Here is a 21,128-nt window from a genome sequence, read left to right as displayed (position 1 = left end):
TTCAGATTCCATAGCAGTGTTTTCTGTTCCCACGAGAGGTCTTTTTGGCAGTCAACAGCCAACATTCTATTTTGAGTTATGGGGCCTAGCAGCAGTGGACCCTCAGATCAAAGCAGGAAGCTGTAGAAATTCTGCTAGATTCTACCCAGTGAGTCCAGATTAGCTTAAGATGCCTTTCTGCTTGATTGAAGCACAGATCTAATGTATGCTTTTCCATCAATCCCTTTGATCACCAGGACAGTTCAGATGGTCATCCAGGCCAAGGCCCAGCTGATTCTCATTGCACAAGCTTGGCCCAGGTAGATATGGTATCCATATCTTGTACAACTGTCCAGCAGATCTCCAATTCCTTTAGGGGCAGTGCTGGTGTTACTAAGGATCACGGTACTTTTTTTTTTTTTTAATCCCAACCTTCAGTCCAGTCACCTGACAGCTTAGAGGTTGAGTGTGAATTGTTCACTGGACATACTTTGCCTAGGGAGATTGAGGATGTTGTGGTATTAGCCAGGAAACTGTCTTCCATGTGAGCTATGGTTTCAAGTAGAAGCAAGTCACCACATGGTGGTATCAGGCAATCTATCCATTCTCCTGTAAGCCTCAGCATTTGCTAGCCTACCTGTTCTTTCTTTCATGATCTGGCCTTGCTACATCTTCAGTGAAAGTACACCTCAGTGGCATAGCGGCTTATCACATTGCTGTCAATGATAGACTCATCTCAATGCATCCCTTGGTTTTCAGAATTCATGAAGGGATTATGGCAGACCATACCTCCAGTCCAGAAGCCTCTGAATCTGTGGAACCTGAATGTAGTGCTCAACCAGCTCATGAAGCCACTTTTTGAGCTGTTTGAATCCACTTCCCTCAAGTTTTTGACATAGAAAGTTCTTTCTGTAGCAGTAAAGTTGGTGAGGAGAGTCTGAACTCCAAGTGCTGGTTCACTACTCCCTATACATGCAATTCTTCCATGACGAGTGATGATCTGCACATATTCCTAAGGTGGTCTTGGCTTTTCACATCAGTTGATCCATTGTTGCCATCATTTTTTCCAAGGCCTTATGCACATGAAGGTGAAAAAGTCCACTTCATACACTGGATTATAAACTGGCTATGGCCTTCTGCATCATCAGGCTTCCCAACTTTATTTTCTATGATTCTAATGGACTTATTTTCTTATGTTCTTATGACTTGGTGTGCCCGTTGCCAAGCCTACCTTATCCAACTGGATAGCGGACTGTATCCATCATTGCCACAATCTTGCAGGACTTCATTGCCAAAGGATGTGGTTAAGGCAGTTTGTAGCTGGATTTAAGGAAGGTTTGGATAAGTTCCTGGAAGAGAAATCCATAGACTACTATTCAAGTTGACTTGGGGAATAGCCATTGCTTGTTGGTAGCATGGGATCTGTTTAATGTTTGGGTACTTGTAATCTGGATTATCCACTATTGGAAACAGGATGGTGGGCTTGATGGAGCCTCAGTCTGACCCAGTATGGCAACTTCTTGTGTTCAAATCGGACTCTGTGACAGCTCATTCAGTGAGAACTGTGGCATCTTCTACTGTGGCATAGGTCATATGCAAAGCTGCTCCATGATCAATGTAAACTTTTTATGTCCTACTGCTGTCTGAACAATCATTCGAAGGAGGAGAGTACATTTTGAGCAAGCAGTTCTGAAAAGTCTCATTCCTACCTATTGAACTCTCCAAGAGGAAGCCTGGTTGTTTCTCCAGGAGCACTCTACTGCAACCCTCAGCTTGGGACATCTCAAGGCTAATTCAGCTTGCTTTATGACCAAAAAAAAAGTAAGTTTTTCTGTAGAGAGCAGGATGAATTAGCCATGCTTTATACCCACTTGCATCCCTGGACAGCTGACAGCGTATCTCTAAAAACCTAACAATTTACCATAGTGGGTCAGACTGAAGGTCCATCAAGCTCAGAATCCAGTTTCCAACAATGGCCAAACCAGTCCTTGACTACCTAGCAAGATCCCAAACTGTAAAGAGATCCCATGCTATTGTGCAATAAGGAGTGGTGATAAGTCTACTTGGTTAATAGTTTTACTTTTTCCTCCTGAAATTTGTCCATTTTTTAACCCAGCTCACTAACTGCCTTAATCACATCCTCCAATAATGAATTCCAGAGCTTAATTGTGCATAATGCAAAAGAGCTCTATATGATGGGGGTGAAAGACTGTGCATGGACCAAGAGAGGAATCTTGGGGTAATAGTGTCTAGTGATCTGAAGATGGTGAAGCAATGTAACAAGATGGTAGCTATAGCCAGAAGAATGCCGGGCTGCATAGAGAGGAATAACCAGTAAGAAAAAAAAAGATAATGCACTTGTACAAGTCCTTAATGAGGCTTCACTTGGAGAACTGTGTTCAGTTCTGGAACCCATATCTCAAAAAGGATAGAGACAGGATGGAGGCAATTCATAGAAGGGTGACCAAAATGGTGTGGGATCTGTATCAGAAGACTTATGAGGAGAGGCTGAAGGATCTAAATATGTATATCCTGGAAGAGAGGAGGTACAGGAGAGATGTAACAGAACTTCAGATACCTAAAGTTTTAATGTTGCATGAACTTTGAATCTTTTCCATTGGAAAGAAAACAGTAGAACTAGGGGTCCCAAAATGAACTCCAGGGGGGTACGACTCAGAACCAATGTCAGGAACTTTCTTCATGAAGTGGGTGGTGGATGCCTGGAATGCCCTTCCGGAGGAGGTAGTTATATTCAATGGGACATGGAATAAACACTGTGGATCTCTAAAGGCTAGAGGAGGGAAATGAGAAGAGTGTGCAGGTGGGTAACTTGCTGGTGTGGTGGTTACTACCCTTAATCAGCAAGCCTTGATGCTTTTATGGCATTTGCAAGATTGCTCCCCGCTTAGATGATGAGAGGACAGAAATAAGAAAAGTGCAGGGGAGTAACTTGCTGGTGCAATGATTACTACCCTTCGTAGATGCTTCCCACGTGCATGGCAGGGGGGAAAAGAGGAATTGGATTCAGACAACCAAGAGCCCCTACTTCTATGGTCTGGGATTCTGATACACAGACAAAAGAGAAAAAGCACAGGACTGCTTCCTCGTCAAGTTCTAAATGAAATGAAGAAAGTGTGCATGGGGTAATTTGTTGGTGTGGCAGTTACTTCCCTTAGCAGAAGGCATGGAGATTACTACATTTAACCAATAAGCCTTGATGCTTTTAATGGATCTGAAATATTGCTCCCCACTTCGATAGCAGGGGGGGAAAGGGAATTGGATTCAGACAACAACCAAAAGGGCCTGGACTTCTATGGTCTGGAATACTGATATGCAGACATAAGGGAAAGAGCATAGGACTGCTTCTATGGCCAAGTCCATAAGCAGAGTACAGTACGTCAAACAGCACTGTTTGAATTTTCAAAAAAGCTGATTGCCCAGTAAAAAAAAAGAAAATGTTGCTAGCTGCAATTTTTATGGGTGGTTATAAGGTTTGGTGGTTGTACGGAGCAGCAGTTACTACCTTTAAAAGAAACATGGGAGTAACCTGCACAGAATGGTAGTTACTACCGTAAGAAGCTTGTTGGGCAGACTGGATGGACCATTTGGTCCTTTTCTGCTGTCATTACTATATTATGATCTTATAGATTTCTATCATATCCCTCCTCAGATGTCTTTTCTTCAATCTGAACAAACCCAACCTCTTTAGCCTTTCGTCTTAAAGGAGCCGTTCCATCCCCTTTATCATTGTGGTTGCCATTTTTATTTTGCATTATTTTCCTAATTCCTTACTTTGTTTTGATGGCTGCTGCACACTGAACCAAGGATTTCAAAGTATTGTCTTCTATGATGCCCAGGCCCTTTTCCTGGGTGGTAACTAGCCATATTCTTCCAAAGTAAAATCACCAACCTCTTAACCCTATTGCCGCCCAACCCCACCCCAATGACTAGATCCTACCACCTACTCAACAAAAAAATCTCACTGGATTCGTTCAAACTTACCACCACCTTAGAGATCCAATCCCTGTTAAAGAAAATGAAACCTTCCTCCCATCCCTTCGACCTAATACTGTCAAAACTACTTTTGCTAATACCTGAAACTATCTCCAAACCACTAGCGGACATTATAAACTGCTCCTTAACACAGGGAATCTTCCCTGATGCCCTAAAAACTGCCTCTTAAACCACTACTAAAGAAGCCAGACTTAGATCCCAAGAATCCAAACAACTTCTGCCCAATCTCTAACCTGCCTTTTGTAGCAAAGATTTTGGAAAAATTGGTTAATTCACAACTCTAACTACCTCGAAGATCATGAAATACTACACCCCACACAATACGGATTTTGCAAGGCTTTACGCACTGAAACCCTACTCCTATCGCTAACAGACCACCTCATCATGGGCTTGGACAAATGTCAATCTTTCCTACTAATTCTATTGGACTTGTCGGCAGCTTTCAACACTGTCAACCATGCCACCCTCCTCAACCGCCTCTTGGACATTGGAATAACAGGCTCTGCTCACACATGGTTCAAGACATTCCTTAGTAACAGAGGTTACAAAGTTAAAATTAATAATAAAGAATCCCCCTGCTACAATTCCTCACAAGGAGTTCCTCAAGGCTCCTCACTATCCCCAACTCTATTCAACATATACCTTCTTCCCCTATGCCAACTATTAACCAACCTGCAACTAAAACATTTTTTTATATGCTGACAACGTTCAAATTCTGATACCCATCAAAGATTCTCTCACAAAACCCCTCAAATACTGGGAAAACTGCCTCCAAGAGATCCAACGGACTCCTCGCAAACCTAAATCTGATTCTAAACTCTGCCAAAACGGAACTCCTCCTCATCACATCCGAAAACAGCAACTCCCCTCAAATTGCTCCAATTAACACCATTGTTACACGAGCAAGAGACCTAGGGGTAGTAATAGACAAACACTTGAATCTAAAAACATTTATTAACAATACAACCAAGAACTGCTTCTACAAGCTGCAGGTAATCAAAAGAATGAAACCACTCCTACACTTTCATGACTTCAGAACAGTCCTACAATCAGTAATATTCTCCAAGATAGATTATTGCAACTCTATCTTACTAGGCCTCCCATCCTCATCCATCAAACCACTTCAGATGCTCCAGAATGCGGCAGCCAGAATCTTGACCAATTCCAGAAGAAGAGACCACATCTCTCCCATTCTAATAAATCTACACTGGCTGCCAATACACTACAGAATCCTACACAAATCCTTCACCATCATCCATAAATCCATCCACTCCCTAGCCCCCCTCAACCTCCAAATCCCCCTTGGACTTCATTCATCATCAAGACCCATCAGAGAAGCATACAAAGGATCACTGACTGTTTCCCCCAATTAAATCTACACACCATATTACTCAGAGACCGGGCCTTCTCTACAGCGGGCCCCGCTCTTTGGAATTCCTTACCACCTGATCTCAGACTTGAACCTTGCCTGCTAACTTTCAGAAAAAGGCTTAAGACTTGGCTATTTAAACAAGCCTTTCCCGAATCTAATATCCAAGGAGAAACCCTACTGCAAGCGAGCCCTACAGAATCCACCATCCATTGAGAGACCTTCGGTACTATGTAAATAACCACAAAGAGACATTACTGCAAAATGTAAATAATCTACCTCTGTAAAGTTTATATTTATTCCTTTCTATTCTTGTCTCCATCTCCCAGTTTCAACGACCTTGTTATATTGTAACTTTTTGCCTCTTCTGCACTGGTTAAAAGAACAAAGTTATTACACACCCCTGTTATTTGTAAACCGGCATGATATGATTGTATCATGAATGCTGGTATAGAAAAGCCTTAAATAAATAAAATCCCTCAGATTACTATTGAGAATATTAAGATTTCTAGTGCTCCAAATTGTACACCAATCTTTACTAACTTGGGACAGACTTAAAGTAACAGCCAACAGCGTACAGTTTGCCCCAGAATCCTGCACTTACTGTGTTCCAACTTTCTTAATGTATTTTAAAAAAAAAATAAATTTCTGTGTAGATTTTATTTTACTTTTTGTCTAAAACAATGGATTGGAATAAACCTGAAACAGAATTTTTTTTTTCTTTTTTGTTAACAGTATAAAAAAGAAGGCCAAAATGTGACGAGCTACTGCCACGAGACGCTTCCTGGTTGGGTGCATGATGTACTGGGCCGAAACTGGGCATGTTTTATTGGGCAGAAAGTATCACCCGCTCCCTCTCATGTTAGTGTAAATACAGTATCTGTCTACAAACATTGGGAAGGGTAAGTATTGTAATCGCAAGCGATTTTGTCATGTAGTCTGTTTGACCTTCACATGATTAAGATCATTTGAAAGTTTGAAGTTGCATCCAAGGACTCTGTTTAGGTCTGCCCTGGAATCATTCTAAATTTTAATGACATTGGGGGGGAGGGAGAATGTTTGAGGTATATTAATGCACATTTACAGCTCTAACTATTTTCTTTAGAAAAAAAAATATATAGTTTGGTAAGATACAAATTTCATGACCATCATCAATATGGGAGTCTCTTTTTTAAAAAGCTGTCTGGGTCACCAAAGGACCTAGGGATGCCTAGCAAGAAAAGCTTTGACAATTCAGTCATTAGTGTGGTTCAGAAGGGGGTAGGAGGCTCTGGGCAAGAAGCAAGGTGGACGACATACCATCTTCTTGAAACTGCATTTCTGCTAAGGGGATTTGCATGGGGGACTTGAAAAGGAGCCATTTTTTAGGTTCAAAATGTTCTATTCTAGGTTGAAGAAAAAAATCAAATGTTTGAACATTGTATTTGTTAGTGGATTATGACTGTGAATAAAAGCTGTTTTTTGTTTTCGTGTTTAAAGTCCTGAGAAATCACTGAAGCAAGTACAGTTCTGGGCTCGTTGGCATTTTAACATGATTAGGGAGCCATTTAGTAATCCTCAATTTATCAGGAAAAAATGGTTTGTTTTCCTTGATCTCACTGTAAACAGATTAGTAAATTAATTTTAATGTGTTTGAAATGCTGTCTCCAAAGAAATGACAAGAAAAGCATTTTTATAAAATATAAAGCTCCTGTGCTTTCATTGCATGTGTTGACTAAATGAGCCATCTTATTGTGGAGGGAGGGGGATTGTATCTCCAGCTTCAGAGCTCTTCTCATGATTGTGCCAATTACATATAGAAAATTGTCATGAATTTACAGATCAAAATTCGTCACGTACCAGCAGCATTGTTATAATCTTGCCCTGTGGATGTTTTTAGCTAGCTAGTCTCCATTAGTATGGATCCACAGGAAATATTAGCTTTTGGTGGAAGGATCATTTAGCAGAGGATTTAAGTACCATGTTAGAGCCCTAAAAATAATTATTGTAATTACCTTTTAAAAGTATTGAAATTAAAGAAAAAATCTGATTAATTCATACATTTTGTGATCCTTTTCATATAATTTAATTTATATATAGCCTTTTTGTCTACAGTCTCCCTTCAACTCCTGACATGGTGAATGACTGACTGTGCTGTCAGTCATTCACCTCAGGCATGAACAGAACTAGCAGACTTGTAGAAAATCCTTTTTTTTTTTTTTTCCCCCCCACCAGATTATCAAGGAGGCCATATTTGTACAACTTGGACTTTGTAAATGCTATCAATTCAGTCCAGAAATCCTGGACAGCTACGAGATATAAAGAGTACGAGCTTTACACACTTGAAGAAGTCCACAGGAGAGCTGGCGGACGCAACTCCAGGGTCCCAAGGTATTTCAGTACATTATTAAACATCTGTTATAATTCAAAGAGTAAAGTTATACTAACTCTCATCAGAACAAGGAATGAAACCACAAAGTATTTATCCTTGGTTCTTGTTCTACTTCTGAAAAGTAGAAAGACAGCTGGACACTGGTCAAAATTCCTTTTAACGTCAGCCATTGTAATTTTGAGTAGCTATATCGTATACACTTCACTTTTGTGCCAGCCCAGCAGCATCCTCTCCACAGACGACCCAGGATAGTTTTACACTTGTAATGCTGCTCTCAGATTGGCCAGGGGCAGAGGATACTACAAAAGCAACATCCATAGCCCAGGGACAGTCTCCGCCATGCCTCAGGGGTGACGTTTCATGGTTGATACAAGAATGAGCTTCTGCCAAGTTCCAGAAGGAGCTATTGTCCTATGCTCTCAACTGTCGGACTGTTGTACAATTTAATAGGTGCATGCTACCTTTTCAAGCCAAAGCCAGCTAAAGGAAGATCATATTGTTAAAAATAAATAAATAAATAAATAAATAAAATAAAAATAAATCAGTGGCAGCTATTGTATTGCAAACAGTAATTTACAAGCTCGTCAAATTATAATAAAACTTGATAAACCCGGAAGAGACAGTATTATCCTCCACTCTTACACAATACAGTCCAACTAAGTCTTACCCAAAATTGGGTGATACAAATCTTTAGTACCCATTCTAAAACCAAGTGATCTTCCCAGCATCATTACCACATTTATTTTTAGGAGGAGTTTTGGAAATTTGCTAGGAGGATATCCTACAGCGAAAAGATGCATGGACTTAGAGGGAATATCAAAATTGGAAAGGTGTATTCTATGGAATACATAAAGTTTTCAAAGGCGTTCTTTACAATGAGCGCAAATTTCCAGGTTGTGTGTATGAGATACATAGGGAGATTGTTTGAATATGTGAATGAGGCTTACTGTGAGTGACAGAGGCAAGAGTTGTGGGTAATTCTTTGTATGAGAGGAAGTCTTTGTGTATATTTCGAGACAGTTTGAATTTCTTTGCATGTGTGTTGGTGTCAAGCGATTGTGTATGTCTGTGTGTGTGATGGAAAATGTTGTTGTGTTAGGGACTGTGTGTGTGTGCACGCATCCGGGTGCTTTTTCTTTTTTTTGTCATTTAAAGTTTTATTAAGCGGAACCCGTTATACAATGAATCACTCATAGTCCAGATACATATAAGACAGAACTTACCAGAGGATATACATCATGTCGTCAATATCCATACATTAATCGTCATGTATGTGATCAGTCCCCGGCAAGTCGATAAACAATCAGGTGATTCACTCAACATTAACTGAGCTCAAACAAGTTTTTCAACCCATTCCCTCCCCCCCCCCCCCCCCACCTCCAGTGTAAGCAACAAATGGAGAGATTGATGCAGTAGTTCAAATGCAACGTACAAATATCAGGATCCCAACCCTAATTCAAAATCCATATAAGTCATGGCTGCGCAAGAGTTGTATTCACACAGCTGTCAAAAGAGAACCGGAAGCCTGGGTAGACTTCCAAGTCAAGTAAGATTACCAAGTCCTATCAAATTTGTGTGTGCATTTATGTCGGAAATCTGTTATTTTAGACAATAAATATATTTTTTCCACTTTCTGCTGTATTACTGCTTTTGTTGGCACACCAGGCTCTTTCCATGATTTTGCGACCTCCAAACGAGTAGCCGTCAAAACATGGTGAACCAGCCTATCATGATCCTCTGAAATTCCTGGTATTTTTACCCCAAGTAGTGCCTGGGCCGGGTTAATAGTATCTATTCCAGCCACCATGTCCCCCAGCCATTGAAAGATCGCTGTCCACATTGCTTGAATGACAGGACAAGCCCACCACTGTCGCAAATTGTTTATAGAATCTAAGGGTATATCCATCTAATCCCGGAGATTTGCCTGGTTTTAGAGTTTTAACAGTTTCATGGACTTCTAATAGGGTAATGTCTTTATCCAAAAATTGCCGCTGAATTGTCAATTCGGCACGGGAATATCAGACAGGTAGTAATCTATATCCCTGTCTAAAATGGTTAAGTTCGTACTATAAAGCTGCGTGTAAAACTGATGAAATCTGTGTCTAATTGAGGTATTATCCATAAGAAGGGTACCCTCTGTACTTTTAATTTTGGGAATGGTTGCTTGCGCTTGCTTACGTTTAAGCGTTTGTGCTAAGTACCTCCCAGCTTTATTCCCTCCCTCAAAAAACCTCTGTTGCGCCAGTGCTAACTGATGGGCAATCTGCGCCGAATCAAGTTGTGCTATTTTACCCTTGTTTCCTGGATAGCCTGTCGCAAAGGGAGGCGGGCAGTATCGCGCATATGGAACTTTTCTAAATTATGAAGATGTCAGCAGACCCTGCCATTCCCTATCAGTCTGTTTCTTAATAAAACAGGATATAAAAGAGCCTCGGAGAACACTTTTTAAACATTCCCAAATATTCCCGGGATCCATTCCCCCCGTATCATTAAGGTGTAAGTATTCTTGTGTTTCTCTCACTATCTGACGCTGAAACTCTCTATCATCTAGCAGGGAATCGTTAAGGAGCCAGAAACGTTGTCCCCTATCATAATTTTGTAGTTGTAGCGTAAACCATATGGGCACATGATCCGACCATACTATCGGTTCAATGTCTATGGCGCGGACCAAATTTATTCGTGTCTTGTCCAGCAGGAACATATCTAAGCGAGAGTAACAACTATGAGGATGCGAGTAGAAGGAATAACATCTGGATGTGGGAAATCGAGACCGCCAGATGTCTATCCCAGAAATAAGGGTGATTATGTTCTTGAGTGCTTTTCTTTTTTTTTTGTAATTTATATTTTTATTAGTACCAAATTGTTTACATAAGTGGGAAATGCTTCCCAAATACAGAGGATAGCAATGGACATGATAACATACATTACTCAACGCCACTAGTACAGGACAATATGTGTCTTCAAAGACAGTCTCCAACCAGTGCCGCACCGCCGCAGCGCTGGGTGGCACAATATGAGCATGTTACAACAACAGCATATTCCCTCTCAACACTATAATGTACAAACTAAGTGGTAACAAATTGAAAATAAAAACTTTGAGAACACTAAATGGATGCTTCTTGGTTATTTCCCCTCAGAACCACCGCCCCCCTTACCCTCCCCCTTCCCTCCCCCCCTCCCACCCCGCCGAAAACCTTTCCAAGCCTTGCACCAGGGAGAAGGTAAACCTAGAAGTGAAACATGGTTGAATAAGTAAATTGTCAGAGAGAGAGGAGAGTACGTCTCCCCGAAAATGGTGTCAGTGATATCGAAAACCTCTATAACAACAATAAGAAGGCTTCCGGAGCTTCAGTCCTTGAGGATCCCCTTTATGTATGGAGCCCACACTTTCTGGAATTTAGGGAGCTGATCATGCCTAGTAGCGGTCAGCTGACACATAAGATACACTTTATCTAATCTGTTCAGGATATCACGTAATGCAGGGGTCTCAACCTTTTTCCACCAGAGCGCTATTTCACATCTGGTAGCTAAAGCCACCTGCGTCACCAAAGCTCTCTCCCAGCTGCTGCCCTCTCCGGAGTCCACCTGTAATAAACAAAGCTGGGGAGTTAGAGGAATTTTGAGATTTAAGGTATGCTGAATATAATCCTGGATGTAAGCCCAAGTCTGGGCAACGCTAGGACATTCCCACCACATATGAAAAAAGGTGCCTATATTGCCGCACAACCGCCAGCAGTTAGCATTCGGGCGCAAGGACATCCTGTGTAATCTATCCGGCGTGCGGTACCATCTATAGAGAAGTTTATAGCCATTTTCCTTCAAAGTGGCTGAAATAGAACACCTAGATATGCGCTGATAACACGTTTCCCAGATCTTCTCAGTCATAATACCACCCAGATCAGAGTTCCAGTGAACTAGATGCGTGTCAGCCACACCCGTGCCCCTATTTAAAAGAGCGTAAACCCGAGAGACATGTCTCTTAACCTGATCGGCGTTCCTACAGAATGTGAGAAAAAGTGGCTGTTCCTGAGAGAACAGCTGAGATAGCCTGTAAGTGGAAAAAAGATGGGAAAGCTGCAGGTAGGTATAATGGTCTGATTGATCTAAATGAAACTGAGCCTGTAAATCGGGGAAAGGTATGAGTAGACCACCCTTCCAAAGTTGCCCCAAAGTGGAGAGACCCTTGTGCTGCCAACGTCGAATGAACGCTGCGTCCAGCCCCGGGGGGAACAATGGATTATGCAAGAACGATGTATGTTGGTACATCACCAGATCACCTACAAGCCGCCTTTTCCAAGACTTCCAAGTGTCCAGCACCACCCGGGAGAAAGTTGTTAGTCCGTCCCCTGTCGGAGTGTGTGGGGCCCAAACCCTGGTAGTCAAGGGAGGAGACCCTGCAATCGCCTTCTCTATTACTATCCAGGGCTTGATCTGACTGTGACAGTGCCAATTGATAATCACAGCTAATAAATTAGCTACGTAGTACCATAACAGATTAGGGAAATTAAGACCCCCCTGTAATTTAGACTTATATAGAACTGACCTAGCCACCCGTGGAGGCCTTCTCTTCCAGACAAATCGAAAGAGCTTTCGTTGCCAAAGAGTCAGAGCTTTAAGAGGGACTTTAGCGGGCAAGGTCTGGAATAAATAGCAAAATTTAGGGAGAATCGTCATTTTGACCGCCGCAATGCGCCCCACCCAAGAGAGATTCATTCTGTCCCATCTATCCAGGATAGACTGAATGGAAGTGACAAGCGGGGTGTAATTTAGGTCAAATAATTGCCGCAGATCCGGGCAAATCTTGACCCCCAAGTATTTTATCCACTTTTTTGCCGACTTAAAGGGTAAATGTGCAGCCATCCTTGAGTACACTAAATCGGGCATAGAAATATTAAGCAACTCAGATTTGTCCTCATTCATCTTGAAGCCAGACACCCTCCCGAACAATCTAATTTCCTGTGCCAAAGCGGATAATGAGGAGTCAGGATTGGTGACCGTGAAAAGGAGATCATCCGCAAACAAGGAGACTTTGTATTCAGCCCCTCCCACGGAGATGCCAGTAATGGACTGCGAACCGCGAACAGTCTCCGCCAGAGGTTCCAATGTCAAGGCAAACAACAGGGGGGACAGGGGGCAACCCTGCCTCGTGCCCCGCCTGACCTCAAAAGGAGAGGAGTATGCTCCATTGATCTTAATGCGGGCCTGGGGGTGATCATACAATTTATGAACCCATGACTGAAAGTTCGTTCCCAGCCCCATTTTGGTCATTACTTTAAATAAAAAAGGCCAGTGTACTCTATCGAAGGCCTTCTCAGCATCCACGGATAAAAGAGTGGCCGGGATATCATGGTTCTGGACAAGTTCAATCAATTCAACAACCCGCCGTACATTATCGGAAGCCAACCTCCCTGGAATAAACCCTGACTGATCTGGAGCTACCAGCAGATGGGCCACACTCCCCAGCCGTCTGGCCATAATTTTTGCCAGTATCTTGAGATCTAGATTAATAAGAGATATCGGCCTATAAGATCCGCATAGGGTGTGATCCCTCCCGGGTTTAGCCAAAATAGTAATTCCCGCAGTGTTGGCTTGTTGGGAGATTCTGCCAGTATCCTTCAAGTCATTAAACATGTTGATAAGGGGTGGTGCCAATAGGGCCCCGAATACCTTGTAGAACTTCCCAGAATACCCATCCAATCCCGGGGACTTGCCCAGTTTGAGCTCTTTAATAATCTGAAGAGCTTCCATTCGTGACACCTCCTTGTCTAGCCTCTGTCTGTCCGCCTCTTCCAGGGCGGGCAGGTGAACACGCTCCAGGTAATTAGCTATCTCAGGGTCTAAGATAGTTGGGTCAGAGTCATACAGGTCTTGATAAAACGCATTAAATCTCTGGCCTATTTCCCCTTGCGAGTGAATGTATTGCCCATCCGAGGTTCGGATTTTTGTAATATGAGTGGCTGCCTCCTTTTCCCTTAATTTCCGTGCAAGTTGCTTGCTCGCTTTATTGCCATATTCAAAATGTTGTTGTTTGAGAAGCTCTAACTGGTGCGCTACCCTTCCCATCTCTAATGCATGAAGAGCCCTACGTTCCTCCCGCAGCTGTTGTGCAATGTGGGTCTCCATAGTCCGTTTATGACGGAGCTCTAAGTGTGCGATAGATTCTAGAAGCTGGAGGCGTTGCTTAGCACTGTCTCTTTTAACATAGACCGCCCTAGAAATAAATAAGCCTCGTAGAAAGGCCTTCAAGCTCTCCCATAGTGTACCGGGGGCCACCTCCCCATTATCATTAATAGCCAGAAAGTCCCGTATGGCCTCATTAATCTTTTCAACAAAGGCCTTATCATCCAGTAAACTTTCGTTGAGCCGCCAGAATCGCGTCCCCTGGTCCCCCCCACACCGCCGCAGCGAGATCCACACCGGGGCATGGTCAGACCAGGTGATACTACCAATATCAGCGTCCATGACTTGGCTGACCAATGCTTTGTCAAGGAGGAAATAATCAATCCTAGAGTAGGAATGGTGCGGGTGTGAGAAAAAGGAGTAATTTCTAGCCGTGGGGTTTAATAGTCGCCAGATATCTGTAAGGCCCCTATCATCAATCAGATGTTTGAGGGCTTGTCTCTCCTTACGTCTCCCTCCCGGACTAGAGCCCGTGTTGTCAAGGTAAGGGTTTCTAGTGAGATTGAAGTCCCCACCAACAATTAAGTGCCCCTCCGCCCAGTCTCCCAATAACTTGGATAATTTCCCATAGAAAGCTCCCTGGTCACCTGTGGGTGCGTAAACATTAACCAGCGTGTATTGTGTGTTGTATAGCTTCACCTTCAGCATAATATAGCGGCCCTCTACGTCCCTTAAGATCGTGCCCACCTCTGGGGTAACATGCTGGGAAAACAGGATACCAGTCCCACAATATTTATCCCCTTTAGTTGCCGCTGAATGATAGAAATGAGGGTAGTCCCTAGCAGCCAACAGCTTTTCATACCGCTTGAGCAGGTGCGTTTCCTGACAAAACACGATATCAGCATGTAACCTTTTCATATCCTGAATAAAGGTTTTCCTTTTCATAGGCGAATTCAAACCTTTCGTGTTCACAGAGATTAATTTTAGACTATCCATCTAAAAAATACATAATAGAAAAAATCTCTTCCACCTCCCTACAGGTAAACACTGACCACCCCCCCCCCCCCCAACCATACCCAGCCAAGGAGCTGTAATCTACCCCCCTCACCCGAATGCAATGCAAGGAAGAAAACATCTAAGGCTCGAACAGTTCCCCCCCACCCCACCCTACCCCTTATGCGCCCACTCATTACGTGGGCTTGAAGCATGGAGAGCGATGCCGTCACCGAGCAAGCTCCATCCCCCCTTCCGCTCGCACAGGAATAAACACAGAGAAACAACGGTTGCCCCATCAACCTAAAACGTAGAAAACAATTGAACCTGGCAATAAACCTCAGCCTTTGTGGATCCAGGCGTGACACAGGCCCCGCACAAAGCTAGAGTCCGCGAGGAGGTGTCCCTCCTCGGAAGTCCCGCCCCTCATCCTGGCCCCTTGGAGGCATTAGAGTCCTCAGAGTTCCTTCGAAGCCGTTTACCACCCTTGGGCACCCGCTGCCACTTTGGAAAGTCTCTCCTGAGTGGTGTCTCCAGTGTACCAGTCCTCGCCGGTCTCCGTGCCTCCGTCAGGAGGCCTGCCGTGCGCAGAATATCCTCGGCCTCTGCCACCTTTTGAACCCTGGAGGAGATACCATTAATAGAAAAGCTCAGTCCAAAGGGAAACAGCCATCGGTATCGAAGGTTCTGATCACGCAGGACCTGCACCACAGCCCGGAACTCTCTCCTCTTTTGAATGGTGGTGAAGGACAAATCTTGAAAAATTTCAATCTGGTGCCCCTGCCATTGCAGGGAGCCGTGAGCCCTGGCAGCCGTCATCACCCGCTCTTTCACCTGGAAACTGTGAAAGCAAGCAATGACATCCCTGGCCTGGTTATTTCTGGGAGTCCCCAGGGATCTGTGTGCTCTATCTAAAGCAATAGATGTCTCCTCCGCTGGAGCCGTCTCGGGATGAAGCAGAATCTTACAAATGTCCTGAACCACCTTTATACAGTCTCTATTATCAGGGGTCTCTGGAATGCCCCTAAATCGTAGATTAGATCTTCTTAATCTATTTTCCAAGTCTTCCACTTGCCTGGATAATACGTCCTGGGCATCGATGAGCTTCTGCTGGTCCTCACCGAGAGTGTGGCTGTAAGTCTGTTGCTCCTCTAGGCCCTCCTCCAAGGTCTCCACTCGGTGTCCGATCTCTGCTACCTCCGTTTTTAGGCTTGACATGATTGCCTCCATGTCCTTCTTATTCTGTGCCATATCGGCTCGCAGCGCCCCAAACCACGCTGTAAACTCGGATCGGGAGGGCATTTCGTTGTCTCCCCGCTCTGGGGACCTTGGGGTCACCTCCCCCTCCGCCTCGGGAGAGATTCCTGGCCCGTCCGCCATTTTGGCCACGCTGCCCGTGTCCAGCTCGGCCGCACCCGCGGCGAAAGAAAATTTTTTTAAATCTATTTTTTTCTTGCTAGCTGCCATAGCAGCACTTGCTGAGGCAAATCCTCGTTTTAGGGCAAAAACCGAGGCCTCCGGGCGCCGATGAAGGCTGATGCTAGGAGCGGTCGGGGAGCAGCCCGGGATCAGCCGTCCGACCCGCGCGATGACGTCATCCGCTCTCCTTGAGTGCTTTTCTAACAAGAGAAGAGTCTGAGCTGTGTCCTGTCGAGTTGTCTATATGAGGGTTGAGTGTCATATTTAAAATCACCTCCCATAATCACACTCCCCTCTGCGTTGTCTGCTATAATGGTGTGCAAGTGGGTATAAAAAACCTCTTTTTGCGATGTCGGACCATAAATAGAAATAAGTGTGAATACCTCGCTCCCTAATTTTACATTGAGCAGAAGATAACTGCCTTGGGGATCTGAGTGGGAATTCAGCAATTCATAATGCAGGTCTTTACTAATGAGAATTCCCACCCCAGCGTATTTGGCGTTTTTCGTCACTGCAGCCCAATACTGATGCGGGTAATTAGTATTTATCATAAGGGCCTCATAACGCTTTCTAAGATGTCTCCTGAAGACAGACCACATCTGCCTTCAAACGGCCCATCTCCTGAAAAAAAAAGTCTACGTTTACGACCTGAATTTAAGCCCTTAACGTTAAGGGATACAAATTTAATAGAAGCCATCGAAAACTATATACACTATTTTTCAATGTAAAACTTCTCTGCGATATGAAGAGATTGGTAGAGTGCCCAAACCATGAATATTGAAAGTATCGAAACCAATATGATAGAGTTAAGACCTGATATATAGATATAGTGATATACCATCTGTTCCCCTGTTCATTGCCATTTTTATGCATGTGGAGGTCAGTTATCTCCCCTTCCCCCTCCCCTTAACCACCTGGGAAGAAACTAATCGTTCCTAGCATCTACTGGAGGAATAACCCATACTGAAACAAGGACGAAGCCACCCATCTCTGGAGCTTCTGTAAATAAAGCTATCAGAGCAATAACGGACATCTCTCATTAAAAGTCCCATCAAACGAAACCTCAAAACATGGAGCCTCCACAAGAAAACAAAAATCAGCTGAATACCAGTACCCTTCAATGCAAAGTAAAACCAGACTTTTGTGAAGTCAGAAAAAGAATTGTCAAATAGTTCATGTAGGTGCATCTTCCTTGGAACCATTGCTAGTATTCCTCAGTCTGCGGCCACCTTTGGAAACACATTGCCAACGGGGCATCTCAGGGCGTGATCCTTTGGGGGCGATTGTATTCAAAGTCGGGACCTCCACTGACATACCAGCTTCCTTCACAGCCTGTATTGCTTCATCCAGGGTGTGTGCTCTGTATGATTTCCCATCCACTTGAAACCACAGTCCAAATGGGAAGAGCCACCGATATCGCACCTTCGCTGCAGATAAAGCTGTGGTAATAGGTTTGACCGCCAACCTCTTCCGCAATGTAGTGGCAGCAAGGTCCGCCTACACAGCAATATCATGTTCTTCCCAGCGCCAAAAGCGTTGCCGTCTTGCTGCAGTTGCAATTTTATCCTTATAAGCATAAGAATGAAAACAGACCACTATGTCTCTTGGGGTATTCCCCATTCTGGGTCCCAAAGATCTGTGTGCTCTCTCAATCTGGGTGCTGTGGGTGTGTCCCCCATCATCTGGCGTCTCCACCAGTATCAAGGCACATATTTTTTGAATCACCAAAACACAATCTGTATATTCCTCCCATTCTGGCACTCCCTTGAAGCGCAGATTACAACGCCGGGACCTATTTTTTATATCCTCGTTTGTCTGTCAGGGCAGAGTGCTGGGTTTGTAATGCAAGCAGTTCTTTTTGTTGGTTGGACCAGCGTTCTTCATGGTCATCTAGTTGGGTGTCTGCCTCATCGATCTGGCGCGCCATTGCAGCATGATCATCCCGCATCTCTTGTAAGCTCAGATTTAAAAGTTTTTATATCTTGGCGGATTTCAATGAACCAGGATCTCATTTCAGCGCGGGTCGGGGGTTCCGAGTTCGCTCCCCTAGTGTCACCACCACAATCACCCGGCTCCTCCGGCTCTATATCCGCCGCCATCTTGTGTGTTTTTGCCTCCGAATCTTCTCCCGTCTTGTTATAGGAGAATTGTTTGAAATCTATCTTTTTTTTTTTTTTTTGCTGTCATACTCCGGGAGATTTCCTGCACTGATTGTGATGGGTTTCGTTCCAAAGTGCTAACATAGCCGCTACTTTCACCTAAAAATAGTTCCGGTGGAAGAGGAGCTCCGCTCCTAAGCGTCCAGCATGGGAAGTGATGTCACTTCCTCCATCCGGGTGCTTTTTCAACCTGTGCATGTAGCTTTCTGCAACACAGGTTCCATAGCACACGAAAAATATCTGCTTTTATGCATTTGGATGTGAAAATGGATGTCATGTTGCAGCTACTCTAGTCAATATGCATCTATTTTTCTGATGTCAACAAAGTTACGCATGTAAATTAAAAAAGCATATAGATACAAATCTGTATCGATAAAGCATTCTCCAAGAATTCCTGCAAAAAAATAAATAAATTAGTGAAAAATCTTAGGGTAGCTGCCAAGTATTGATCAGCTAGCATATTAGACTAAAGAATGGCAGAAAAACACACATTACCTCATCCACTCTATATTCTTTTCTTCACACCCGCATTGCAAGGATATATCCCAGCTGGGAAAATGGCAGTATCTAAATGCCACATCTCCTCCTCCTGCTGCCCCCTTGGAACAGGGATCACAGTCTGAATCACAGAGCACTAACCACCCCATGTGGTTCAGGCCACAAGTCTGTTCCCAAGGAGTGTGGCTTGAGGCACCTCTGCTTCCTCTTGCAGGGCAGGTGAGAGAGGAGAATCTGCTGAGGTGAGGTGGGATTTGACTTGGGAGGGGGGTGTGAGAGGGGATTGTTGTCGACTATGAGACTAGATGTGGGGATGTGTTTGTGGGAGGGGATCAAAGGTGTGAGGGCACGAGTGACAAAAAGGAGAGGGAATTGGTGGATGGATGTGTGGAAGGGAGTTAGGGTGGCTGTCTCAAAGGAAGTTATTTAAATGTGTAAAAAAAAAAAATAGTAATTCTGAATCAGTGTGGGGGGAAAATGTTTCCTTCGGACTGTGTAGGAAGGTTTGCCTGTTGGATAAGAGCAATGAATAGGCAAGGTGATTGGCCCAAGTGCATTATGGGAATTAGTGGTTGCCACAATGAGCTGGGGTAAGTCTACTGTGGGGGGTGGGGAATGGAGATCAACTGCCAATATTTGTGCGACTGATTCAGAAGGGTGATGCCAAAGGGTTTGATTTTGGAAGACTTGTTCTAGCACTGACTATGAATTTTTTCCATGTCAAGGATTGCATTGAGAGCAGTTCTAGGGTTGGTGTTGCACCATGCTTACTGTTGGGACCTAACTTGCTGGGCTTCCTGGGTTCTTTCTTGATCTTTCTTAGTTTCCAGTCTCTCTACATTTGATTTCTTGCTTTTTTGCTACCGTGGAATCTTTCTGTGGCTGACTCATTGACAGCTATGTTAATTCAGTATGATTGCAGCTATATTCCTGCCCTCTAGGTATAGGTACACCTGATCTGAGACTCGGTATTCTAGGTCTATTGGTTCACTCTTAAATCCTGGGACTTGGTCTTCGAGGGATTTTTTTTTTTTTTAAGCAAGTTCCCTGTCAAATGTTTCATTGCTAGTGTTTTCAGGTTGATTTTACTGGATTTACTTAGCTTCTCATGGTGTTTCTAGATTACTGGTTTACATTTGAATAAAGCTTAAGATTAAGAACATGCCATACTGGGCCAGACCAAGGGTCCATCAAGCCCAGCATCCCGCTTCTAACCGTGGCCAATCCAGGCCATAAGAAACCTGGCAAGTACCCAAAAACTAAGTATTTCATGTTACCGTTGCTAGTAATGGCAGTGGCTATTTTCTAAGTCAACTTAATAGCAGGTAATGGGCTTCTCCTCCAAGAACTTATCCAATCCTTTTTTAAACAAAGCTATACTAACTGAACTAACCACGTCCTCTGGCAACAAATACCAGAGTTTGATTGTGCGTTGAGTGAAGAACTTTCTCAGATTAGTTTTAAATGTGCCACGTGCTAACTTCATGGAATGCCCTCTAGTCTTTCTGTTATCTGAAAGACTAAATAACTGATTCACATCTATCAGTTCTAGACCTCTCATGATTTTAAACACCTCTATCATATCCCCCCTCAATCGTCTCTTTTCCAAGCTGAAAAGTCTTAACCTCTTTAGTCTTTCCTCATAGGGGAACTGTTCCATTCCCCTTATTTTGGTCGCCCTTCTCTGTACCTTCTCCATCGCAACTATATCTTTTTTGAGATGCGGCGACCAGAATTTGTACACAGTATTCAAGGTGGGGTCTCCCCAAGGAGCAATACAGAGGCATTATGACATTTTCCGTTTTATTCACCATTCCCTTCCTAATAATTCCCAACATTGGGGGTCATTTATCAAAATGCGCTAGGGCTTTTTCGCATGAACATCAAGGTAAGTTGAGAGAACATTGCCCAAATCTCATCTTGGAGTGAGTTTCCTCACTCCGAGGGTCATCAAATGTTCACAAGAGACCACTGTTCTGTTCGTATATCTAACATTGAATGTCAGAGGGGCCCCTAACCCCCTACACTGATACCTAACCCTCACCTCGAGTTACTAAGTGGGCCTACCATAGGGATACAAATACCTATCTAGGGAGAGGACATTATGGCCAGTTTCTCTCTCTCTCTCTCTCTCTCTCTCAGGTAATTAGCGCAAATTGCGATAAACTGAATATTTGCATAAACCACGCCCCTTTTGCTATTGCAT

The 21,128-nt window shown here is 43.7% G+C and overlaps 1 protein-coding gene across 2 annotated transcripts in view; it reads left to right on the top strand.

Moving 5' to 3' along the window:
* CTSC (cathepsin C) overlaps window positions 1–21,128 on the top strand; it is a 73,732-nt gene that overhangs the window by 32,196 nt on the left and 20,408 nt on the right. For both annotated transcript variants that reach the window (XM_029602289.1, XM_029602290.1), the window contains 2 exons: window positions 6,098–6,264; window positions 7,577–7,732. In XM_029602289.1, coding sequence (XP_029458149.1) covers window positions 6,098–6,264; window positions 7,577–7,732 — 323 coding nt within the window. The remainder of the gene's footprint in view (window positions 1–6,097; window positions 6,265–7,576; window positions 7,733–21,128) is intronic.

The sequence above is a fragment of the Rhinatrema bivittatum genome, chromosome 5, assembly GCF_901001135.1.
Source record: "Rhinatrema bivittatum chromosome 5, aRhiBiv1.1, whole genome shotgun sequence".
Taxonomy (NCBI): domain Eukaryota; kingdom Metazoa; phylum Chordata; class Amphibia; order Gymnophiona; family Rhinatrematidae; genus Rhinatrema; species Rhinatrema bivittatum.
The sequence above is the reverse complement of the archived record's forward strand: the minus strand, read 5'-3'. Positions and strand labels throughout refer to the sequence as shown.